Source organism: Colobus angolensis, unplaced genomic scaffold, assembly GCF_000951035.1.
Source record: "Colobus angolensis palliatus isolate OR3802 unplaced genomic scaffold, Cang.pa_1.0 Scaffold20, whole genome shotgun sequence".
Taxonomy (NCBI): domain Eukaryota; kingdom Metazoa; phylum Chordata; class Mammalia; order Primates; family Cercopithecidae; genus Colobus; species Colobus angolensis.
Window position 1 is genome coordinate 10247446 of NW_012115155.1, and position 11121 is coordinate 10258566.

Consider the following 11121-nt stretch of genomic DNA (forward strand, 5'->3'; position numbering starts at 1 on the left):
TTTTTTATTTTTGCCTTATTTCATAGCAAACATAAAACCATCAAGACTTTAAAAGCCAGTATTGTTCTTTCTCCTTTTTCTTTGGATCACAAGTTCCTAGAGAGTCAAGCAAGTGCCCCAAGGAAAAACCCCAAAATTGAAAACAGGTATATTCCCCTCAGAAAAATCAAAGCTAGAATGTTTAGCTATTAAAGTGTTTTCCCCCAGACTGAGATCACGGGACTTCACTGCAGTGGCTCAAGAGTGACTCCCTCCTTCTGAATCAGCCCATCATAAAGCACCTATTGCTAAGTAGCAAGCCAGAGGCTTAAACTGGATCCCTCGTAATTGGAGACTTCAAAGTGTTCAGAACTTCACGCCTGGCCTATGAAATTAAAAAAAATAAAATAAAAAATTGTAATTGCAATTTTATTTTTCCCCAGAGAATAGTTTTTCTTCAGTCCTTAACAACTCCACTCCTTATATGGGCTTTGGTGGGGGGATGGGGCAGCACCTGCAGGTCTACACTGGGGTGGAGGTGTTCGGTCCTTGTGGGCTTCATGAGCTCGATTCCTGACTACCGTGCTGTGAGTGGCACAACTCACACAGTAATGTAGCTTCACATCCAGCCTGGGAAGTACACAGGCTTCGAGGATGCTAGAACCATCGCTGACCGCTGCGGCCTCTACATTTCTTTTTTTTGGATCTCAGCTCACTGCAAGCTCCGCCTCCCGGGTTTACGCCATTCTCCTGCCTCAGCCTCCCGAGTAGCTGGGACTACAGGCGCCTGCCACCTCGCCCGGCTAGATTTTTGTATTTTTTAGTAGAGACGGGGTTTCACCGTGTTAGCCAGGATGGTCTCGATCTCCTGACCTCGTAATCCACCCGTCTCGGCCTCCCAAAGTGCTGGGATTACAGGCTTGAGCCACCGCACCCAGCCTGAACTTCTTAATAGCCTTGTCATTGGGCACACAACGACCACAGTTCATGCAACAAATAGGCTGCAGTGAACAGTGCACACCTAGTTGCAAGCCTCTTTGGCACAACCACTGCTTCTTATCTTGGAGGTGTAGGCCCAAGAAAGATGAAGTAAAAATCTTAATTTGAGGGTGACTAAATGAGTCCTTCAAGACCACCCACCCCAAATCCACATTCTGCAAGACAGTTCAAGAAGAAAGGCAAAGTAGCCATCTACCTCAAGGGACTATGAGCTCCACAATACTTGTCAACACTGCCCATGGCCATGGCATGCTTCTTCCGCCTCCCAGGTTAGCCACAATGATGCCAACGTGCTCTGTCGACACTATCATCCCTTCAGAATTTCAGGCCAGGTGTGGTGGCTCATGCCTGTAATCTCACCAGTTTGGGAGGCCAAGGCAGGGGGATCACTTGAGCCCAGGAGTTTAAGACCAGTCTAGGCAGCACAGTAAAACCCCATCTCTATAAAAAATTTTAAAAATTAGCTGAGAGTGGTGGTGCACACCTTTGGCCCCAGTTATTTGGGAGGCTGAGGCAGGGGGGTCCAGGCTCAGTGAGCCATGACTGTATGACTACACTACTCCAGCCTGGGTAAGAGTTAAGACCCTATCTCCATTTAAAAGAAAAGAAAAGAAAAAAAAAAGCATTTCAAACAATAACAGTGGTTTAATTCTTCCTTTAGCATCTAGGTGAAACTGGTCTTTCTCTATAAAGTCTACTATATTCTGGTCTAGTTTCAAAAAGTATAAACGCACTGAAATTAAAACATGAAATATTAAGAAAAAAGACGATGTGGAGGCCAAAAACCATGAATGAGGTAGCCAATAGTGTAGCCCCATCTCACACTTCCCAGACGCACGTTCAGGAAGCCACTGGCAGCCACTGCACAAGGCTGCTCCAAGATTCCATGTCCTGGGCCTATGAGTTATTTGAAACAGCAACCTAACGCCACGCCAAGCTGGGCTGTTTTCTCCAAAGGAATTCTCAACTGTCCTCCGCAACAGCATTTCCATGCAAGTCAGCCCCAGAGCCTGGGAAGGTGGTGTTACGCCTGGGGATGCGGTTTCTCCGAGCAGCAGCGATGTTTGGAGATTAATACTGAAAGCTGCGCTTTGTCTGGATATCATCAAGAATCTGCTGCAGCTCCTCATCTTCAAACCGTCCCTCCAAGCTACAAGAGAAAGAAAAGAAATGAGTGATTTGGCAACTGGCAATTTCCGCACGCTCTTCTTTGAGGCGTGCTAATCTACTGCCCACATCTCGAACACCTTCACCTTTCATCTGTATTTCTTTTCCACTTTTCCTGATAAAACATTACAAAATATTTCAAACGCATAAAAGATAAAAAGTATAAAAAATATACCTTTACAGTTAGCCCCACTTGACTTACAGGTTTTTTTTCCTTTTTTTTGAGACAGAGTTTCGCTCTTGTCCCCCAGGCTAGAGTGAAGTGGCATGATCTTGGCTCACTGAAACCTCCGCCTCCCTGGTTCAAGTGATTCTCCTGCCTCAGCCTACCGAGTACCTGGGATTACAGGCGCCTGACTCCACACCCAGCTAATTTTTCTTTTTTTTGAGACGGAGTCTTGCTCTGTCACCCAGGCTGGAGTGCAGTGGCGTAATCTTGGCTCACTGCAAGCTCCGCCTTCTGGGTTCCCGCCATTCTCCTGCCTCAGCCTCCCAAGTAGTTGGGACTACAGGCGCCCGCCACCACGCCCAGCTAATTTTTTGTACTTTTAATAGAGACAGGGTTTCACTGTGTTGGCCAGGATGGTCTCGATCTCCTGACCTCATGATCCGCCTGCCTCGGCCTCCCAAAGTGGTGGGATTACAGGCGTGAGCCACCGCGCCCAGTCCTCACCCAGCTAATTTTTATATTTTTAGTAGAGACGGGGTTTCACCATTGGCCAGGCTGGTCTTCAACTCCTGACTTCAGGTGATCCTCCTGCCTCAGCCTCCCAAAGGGCTAGGATTACAGGCATGAGCCACCACGCCCAGCCCTGCATTTTTCACTTACTGTCTTCATGTTTTCTAATGGTATCAACCTCCCAAAGTGCTGGGATGACAGGTGTGAGTCACCACACCTGGCCAGAGTTCTTTTTTTTTTTTGAGATCGAGTGTCACTCTGTTGCCAAGCTGGAGTGCAGTGGCGCAATCTTGGCTCACTGCAACCTCCACCTCCTGGGTTCAAGTGATTCCCCTACCTCAGCCTCCCAAGTAACAGGGGCGACAGGCACACACCACCATGCTCAGCTAATTTTGTATTTTAGTAGAGATGGAGTTACACCATGTTGGCTAGGATGGTCTCGACCTCCTAACCTTAGGATCCACCTGCCTCGGCCTCTCAAAGTGCTGGGATTACAGGTATGAGCCACTGCACCTGGCCCAGAGTTCTTTAATAAGCAGGAAAGTGGATGGCTGTGTTACTTTCCTAGACCAATACCTTCCCTCCTTCCCCAGAAATAACCACCATCCTCAAGTTAGTATTTATCATTGCCATACATTTAAAAAAAATTTGTTTTGCCATACATATTTTATACTTACTACACATTTATGGATACGTAAGTAATATGCAGCACAGTTTCAAACTTTGTAAGAAATGGCATCATACTGTATTTATCCTTCTGCAAATTTTTTCCTCAAAATTCATTCTGACATATGTTGATATTCCACATGGTTCTAGTTCACTGATTATTTTTCCACTGCCGTACAATAAACATTGTATGACTATACAATGATTCATTTATCCATTTTCTTATTGACTAAGAGATTATCAAATTTCTGCTATCACTAGCAGTGCAGCATGAGGCTGGGCACTGCGGCTCATGCCTGTAATCCTAGCACCTTGGGAGGCCAAAGTGGGCAGATCACTTGAGGCCGGAAGTTTGAGACCAGCCTGGCCAATATGGTGAAACCCCATGTCTACTAAAAACAAAAACAGAGACAAAACAGTGCAGCAGTGAACACTGGAATATATGTCTCCTTGTAAACTTGTGTGAGTTACCTTTAAGATAGGTACCAGGAATGGATATTTGGAACATGGAGTATATTCATCTTTACCAGACACAGCCAAATTGCTCTCCAAAATGATTGCTGTAATGAACACTCACACCCCTACCATCAGCATACGGCAGCTGCAGCTGTTTCAGATCTTGGCTCTCACTTGGTGTGGTGTAAAACCATCATTCTCACACACTGTTAATAAGCAGGAAACGTGCTTTGAAATAGTGAATGAAAAAGGCACTTTCATTCGATATTGGCAATCATGCATCCAAATATATAACATATACACATTTTAGACACACCAATTCTATTTGTGGAAATTTATCCAGTATACAGAGAACTTATCACAACTGGTACTAACCTTGGGATTAGAGCCTTGGACTCCTCAGCAGTCTCTGGGCAAAGGTTGGCCAAACAGGCCAACTCAAACTTGTGAAGTTTTTTCTGGAGTAGCAAGCTAATCAAAAGGAAAAACAAAAAAAAAAAAAATCAAAACAAAAAAATAAAAAACAAAGAAACAACAAAAATCAAAGAATAATCAACAGGAAAAAAGGGATCAAATGTAGCTAGTATTTAAAAATAGCTAGACGGCCAGGTGTCATGGCTCGCATCTGTAATTCCAGCACTCTGAGAGGCCAAGATGGGCGATCACTTGATGTGAAGAGTTCGAGACCAGCCCGAGCACCATGGCAAAACCCCGTCTCTACTAAAAATACAAAAATTGGCCAGGCTCAGTGGCTCATGCCTGTAATCCCAGCACTTTGGGAGGCCGAGGCAGGCAGATCACCAGCGTGGCCTGGCCAACACAGTGAAATCCCATCTCTACTAAAAATAAAAAAATTAGCTGGGTGCAGTGGTGGGTGCCAGTAAACCCAGCTTACTCAGGAGGCTGAGGCAGGATCACTTGAATCCGGGAGGCAGAGGTCACAGTGAGCCAAGATCACGCCACTGCACTCTAGCCTGGGTGACAGGACTAGACTCCATCTCAAAAAAAAAAAAAAAAGTAGCCGGGTGTGGTGGTATATGTCTGTAGTCCTAGCTACTTGGGAGGCTGAGGCATGAGAACTGCTTTAACCCGGGAGGCAGAGGTAGAAGTGAGCCAAGATTGCACCACTACACCCAGTCTGGGTGATGAAGTGAGACTGTCTCAAAACAAAACGAAACGAAACAAAACAAAAGGTAGAGGAGGCCGGGCTTAGCAGCTCATGCCTGTAATCCTAGCACTTTGGGAGGCCGAGGTGGGCGGATCGTCTGAGGTCAGGAGTTTGAGACCAGCCTGGCCAACATGGTGAAACCCTGTCTCTACTAAAAATACAAAAATTAGCTGGGCGTGGTGGTGGGCACCTGTAATCCCAGCTACTCAGGAGGCTGAGGCATGAGAACTGCTTTAACCCGGGAGGCAGAGGTAGAAGTGAGCCAAGATTGCACCACTACACCCAGTCTGGGTGATGAAGTGAGACTGTCTCAAAACAAAACGAAACGAAACAAAACAAAAGGTAGAGGAGGCCGGGCTTAGCAGCCCATGCCTGTAATCCTAGCACTTTGGGAGGAGGCCAAGGCAGGAGGATCACTCGAGTCCAGGAGTTCAAGATGTCTCAGCCTGGGCAACATAGTGAGACCCTGTCTCTAAAATAAATGAATAAATACAGAAAATAAAAATAGCTAGGGGAGAAGACTTGAACTGTTCCTAATACATAGAAATGATCAACACCCTAAACACCCTAACACACTCATTACACATTCTAAGTAACAAAATATCACGTGTACCTCACACATATATACAAATACTGTTATCAAAAAAATTATATATATATATACATATATATATATAGGCTGGACATGGTGGCTTACTTCTAATTCGAGCGCTTTTTTTTTTTTGAGATCGAGTCTTTTTTCTTTTTTTGAGATGGAGTCTCACTCTGCCACCCAGGCTGGAGTGCAGTGGCACGATCTTGGCTCACTGCTACCTCCACCTCCCAGGTTCAAGCAATTCTCCTTTCTCAGGCTCCCAAGTAGCTGGGACTACAGGCGTGCGCTACCACGCCCAGCTAATTTTTGTATTTTTAGTACAGACGAGATTTCACCATTTTGGTCAGGCTGGTCTCGAGTTCCTGACCTCAAGTGATCTGCCCATCTTGGTCTCCCAAAGTGCTGGAATTACAGGTGTGAGCCACCGCACCCGGCCAATCCCAGCATTCTGGGGGGCTAAGGTGGGAGGATCAATTGAGGCCAGGAGTTTGAGACCAGCCTAGGCAACACAGTAAGTCTCCCCATCTCTACAAAAAAATAACAAAAAAACCTTACTTCCCCACTAACAGTACCATTTGGATCACACATACTAGACTTATATAAAATATGACAGAGTCATATTTGAATCTGTTCCCAGACTGGAGTAAAGTGGCACAATCACAGTTCACTAAAGCCTCAACCTCCTGGGCTCGCATGATCCTCCCACTTCAGCCTCCCAAGTAACTAGGACCACAGGTACCTGCCACCACACCTGGCTAATTTTTGTATTTTTTTTGTAGGGACAGGAGTTTCACCAGGTTGCCCATGCTGGTCTTGAACTTCTGGCCTCAAGAGACTGGTCCACCTCAGCCCCGCAAAGTGTGGATTATGGGTGTAAGCCACCACACTTGGCTGAAAGTTTGGTTTTCTAAGTTACCCAGGCTGGAGTTCAGTGGCGCAATCTCGGCTCACTGCAACCTTGGCCTGCAGGTTCAAGCGATTCTCCCACCTCAGCCTCCTGAGTAGCTGGGATTAATGGTGTATACCACCACACCCAGCTAATTTTTTGCATTTTTAGTAGAGATGGGTTTTTGCTATGTTGACGAGGCTGGTTTTGAACATCTGGCCTCAAGTGATCTGCTGTCTCAACGTCCCAAAGTGCTAGGAGCATAGGTGTGAGCCACCATGCCCAGCCCAACATTATTTTACTTAAATTCACAGGTGACACCTGGGAAAAGGGGAGGGGACAGCAGTCTACATGCAGTTGTCCAATGGTTTGGATTAATAAAAACTTTCTTTTAGTACTCACCTACGAACACTGGCAATGGTCTCTCTGTTTTTGAAACGACTGAAACGGGCTGTGTAGTTTAATGTTTTCATGAAGACTTCTGAGAGTTCCTGTTCATCCTCTGCACTCTCATTCTGCTGCTTTCGATGTTCCAGAAGCATATGAACTTCTGAATTTAGAAGTGTCTCAGCTGTTTCAAACTCTATTTGTGAGAAGCATAAATGGCAGCTGAAAATACTCCTTCAAAAGTTTGCTTCTAAATGTTCATTGTGTATTTGAACATTTCTCTGCCCCTACAGAAATCCAGGGGTTTCCTACTCCACATCTACTTTTTTTTGAACTTTTATTTTAGGTTCAGGGTACATGTGCAGGTCTGTAATACAGGGGAAATGGGTGTTGTGAGGGTTTGGTGAACAGACTATTTTGTCATCCAAGTGATAAGCATAGTACTGACAGGTAGTTTTTCAATCCGCACCATCCACCCCCCAACTAGGCCTCAGTGTCTGTTCTCTTCTGTCCATATGTACTCAAGGTTTAACTCCCACTTATAAGAATGTGAGGAACTTAGTTTTTTGTTCCTGTGTTAATTGCTTAAGTGAACGCCTCCAGCTCCATCCATGTTGCTACAAAAGACATGATTTCGATCTTTTATTTATTTATTTATTTTTTGAAACAGGGTCTCAATCTGTCACCCAGGCTGGAGTGTAGTGGCATGAATACAGTTCACAGTAGCCTTGACCTCCCTGAGCTTAGGTGATCCCCCACCCCCACCTCAGCCTCCCAGGTAGCTGGACTGCAGGCACGCACCACCACACCCTGTATGTTTTTGGTAGAGACGGGGGTTTCGCCATGCTGCCCAGGCTGGGATCTCGTTCTTTTTTACGCCTGCAGCTACTCACGTCTTTACATTTACCCACAGTTACATATCACAAGGCAAAGTGGAGTTCACAAGACACTAACATTTAGCTTGTTTGAATTAGATTCTGACACCAAAAACCTGACCTAGACATGCTACTAAGTAATGACACATATAGACTAGTTACTGATTTCAAGAGTACACTGACAATTACTTCCCTCTAGCCCGCATCAGCTCATCATCTTCCTACTTCGATAATGCTGGTATTTTTTTTTTTTTTTTGAGACAGAGTCTCGCTCTGTTGCCCGGACTGGAGTGCAGTGGCCGGATCTCAGCTCACTGCAAGCTCCGCCTCCCGGGTTCACGCCATTCTCCTGCCTCAGCCTCCCGAGTAGCTGGGACTACAGGCGCCCGCCACCTCGCCCGGCTAGTTTTTTGTATTTTTTAGTAGAGACGGGGTTTCACCGTGTTAGCCAGGATGGTCTCGATCTCCTGACCTCGTGATCCGCCCGTCTCGGCCTCCCAAAGTGTTGGGATTACAGGCTTGAGCCACCGCACCCGGCCTAGAGATAGTTTTTATCTGCCCTTCTCTTAACAGTGAATTCCCCTAGAGTAGGAACCACTCATAAATATGAATTCATGTTTCTAATCCCACACCGAAAAGGAAGCAACAGTGAGGAAAAGCCAAAATGACTTGCAATTTCACACTTAGGTGTGCTATAGATCTGTTTATTATCGGGGAAATCACCGACACCGCCCTCAGAGTAGTGCCATCCCATTTCTCAAGCCAGGTAACTGACAAGAGCGTCATTCTCCTTTCACAACACAGACAGTTTAAGTGGTAGGTCAGGAGGAAACTATTTTTATTTGAAAGGTACTCATTGCTACTGAATATAATAGGCTACCAATACAGTTGGAGCACTATTGAAATAAAATTAAAATCTAAATAAAAAAATAGGTAACCAAAACCTATTTTTTACCTGAGGGCAGGAGAGTCTAAACAAAAACCTCAGAACACCTTTTTCAGTCTACCAGCCTATAACAGGGGATGTACTACAGTGAGTGCCTATTTGTATACCAGGAACGTTAGCTCTTTTGATCTTTAACACTGAGGCACTGTAGGTACAGAAGAAACTACTGCCTCACAGCAATGAGTAGAGGAAAAGGCATTATGTATCAGGACTGCAGGACCTCCAAACTCTGAAGTGACAGTAACAAATGACATCAGGCCAAAACAAAAAAAGGGAAGAAGTAGCTAATCAGTTACAAATTGGTGTGTTGGAACTTTGATGCTTTTACAGGTCCTGGAAAAATCAATGTTAAGAGATGCCTCCCAGGCTGGGCGCAGTGGTTCATGCCTGTAATCCCAGCACTTTGGGAGGCCAAGTCAGGTGAATCACCTAAAGTCAGGAGTTCGAGACCACCCTAACATGCTGAAACCCCATCTCTACTAATACAAAAATTAGTCGGGCATGGTGGCACATGCCTGTAATCCCAGCTACTCAGGCTGAAGCAGGAGAATTGCTTGAACCTGGGAGGTGGAGGTTGCGGTGAGCCGAGATTGTGCCACTGCACTCCAGCCTAGGCTACAAGAGTGAAACACTCTGTCTAAAACAAAACAAAACAAAACAAAACAAAACAAAACAAAACAAAACAGATGCCTCCCTTTCTACACTAAACCGAAATTACTTGTTAAATGGAAAGGAATGGAACTTTTAGGACACCAGGAAACTAGTCAACTGTCCCTATTTCTCATTAAGAACAATATTCAAGTACTACTAATACATTACCCTCACTCCCTTCAACCAAGGAAGGTCAAGGCAGCCAAAATGTAACTCACAGGGCCTAGGAAAGGGGTGTCTGAGACCTACCACAGAGCTTTTGGGAAGCATTCCCAGGATTCAGCGTCAACAAAATGGGGATGGGGGAGGCAGTTCAGACACTTTTGTATAACTATGGAGAGGAGGGATCCAAGACTTCTCCCCATGGCTAATTCCAATAAACATTTTCAAGTGAAAGCACACACACACACACAATTTATTTGGAAACAAAAGGAAACAGATCAGGGGATCTGTATGCTATTCTCTCTTATGCAAATATTTTAAGAACAATGGCCATAATTAATCCCTGGTGCTAAAAAAGGAAAACAATCCCTTGGCCAATATGTCATCTGGAAATTTTAGTAAGGTTCCGTCATTACGACTATTAATAGGCCCGGTGCAGTGGCTCACACTTGTACTTTCTAACACTTTAGGCAGCTAAGGCAGGTAGATCAGTTGAGCCCAGGAATTCAAGACCAGCCTGGGCCACATGGTGAAACCTTGTCTCCACAAAAAAATACAAAAATTAGCCAGGTGTGGTGGTGTGCACTTGTAGTCCCAGGTACTCCGGAGGCTGAAGTGAAGTGGGAGGATTACCTGAGCCTGGGTAGGTTGAGGCTGCAGTGAGCTGTGATCACACCACTGCACTCCAACCTGGGTAGCAGAATGAGATCTTGCCTCAAAAAAAAAAAAAAATGCAGGGCGAGGTGGCTCACGCCTGTAATGCCAGCTCTGTGAGGCCAAGGTGGATGGATCACTTGAGGTCCTCATCCCTAGGAATACCCTCCCCAACCACTGCGTGCCTGAGAAAACTCAAGGCTGCCAAAATAATTTGTTCCAGCCAACGGCTGAAAACAGGCCTCTGTCTCTCCGCCTCTGTGGGAGGGTAGGGGCCTAACTTCGATAGATGCTCCAGTCAACAAACCAAGGTGGGTTCACACGGACCCTGCTCTTCCCGCTTTTTTACATTTCTCACTTCCCCGCTCACTACATCCTTATTCCCTAATTCTCCTTTAAAACGCCCACAGGTTCTGTACTAATCGAAGTTGAGTTCGGTTTCCGCTGGATTCTTCTCCCTAGTGCAACGTTCTATCATTTCTTAAAAATCTGTCCTTCCCACCTGAGTTTCAGGCTTTGTTTCCCTTTGACACAAGCGCCCGGAACTTCGCAGTTCGTTATCACAGAAAATAACCCAGTTGCCCAGGCGGCCACTCCCAGGTCCACGTTCCCTCCCCAGCCCTACGCCGCCGCTGAGGCCAGGCCTTGGGCGAAGTGCGGATAACGCCAGGCCTGCGGCGACCACGCGAAGTGGCGCGGGGCAGTCTGGCAGCCCTGAGCCCAACCTTTAGGAAAGATGAGCTGTGAGGCGTCCTCCTCTACGTCGCCAGCCCGCGGATCGCTGCCACCTGCCGCCATCGCTGAGTCCCGCGCCACCACCGGCGCCGCCGGAAGCGGAAGCGCGGAGCGAC

At 46.1% G+C, this 11121-nt stretch overlaps 1 protein-coding gene and 1 pseudogene across 1 annotated transcript; both read right to left on the reverse strand.

Moving 5' to 3' along the window:
* LOC105511561 overlaps positions 1-541 on the reverse strand; it is a 5812-nt pseudogene extending 5271 nt beyond the window's left edge.
* POLR2D (polymerase (RNA) II (DNA directed) polypeptide D) lies at positions 399-11112 on the reverse strand. Its single transcript, XM_011941688.1, has 5 exons — positions 10996-11112; positions 6998-7178; positions 4322-4417; positions 919-2128; positions 399-672 (listed from the first exon to the last, which is right to left on the reverse strand). Exons 1-4 carry the CDS (start codon positions 11066-11068, stop codon positions 2050-2052), a joined length of 429 nt encoding a protein of 142 aa, XP_011797078.1. The 5' UTR covers positions 11069-11112; the 3' UTR covers positions 399-672; positions 919-2049.
* Between the last annotated feature and the right edge of the window lie 9 nt (positions 11113-11121).

Bases quoted from the DNA above. Each gene is read 5' to 3' on its own strand.
- POLR2D (XM_011941688.1), bottom strand. From the start codon at position 11,068: ATGGCGGCAGGTGGCAGCGATCCGCGGGCTGGCGACGTAGAGGAGGAC. The intron at 4,418-6,997 runs GTGAGTACTAAA...CCTTTTGATTAG, and splicing joins ACCATTGCCAGTGTTCGTAG to CTTGCTACTCCAGAAAAAAC. The intron at 2,129-4,321 runs GTTAGTACCAGT...TTTCTCTTGTAG, and splicing joins TCCAAGGCTCTAATCCCAAG to CTTGGAGGGACGGTTTGAAG.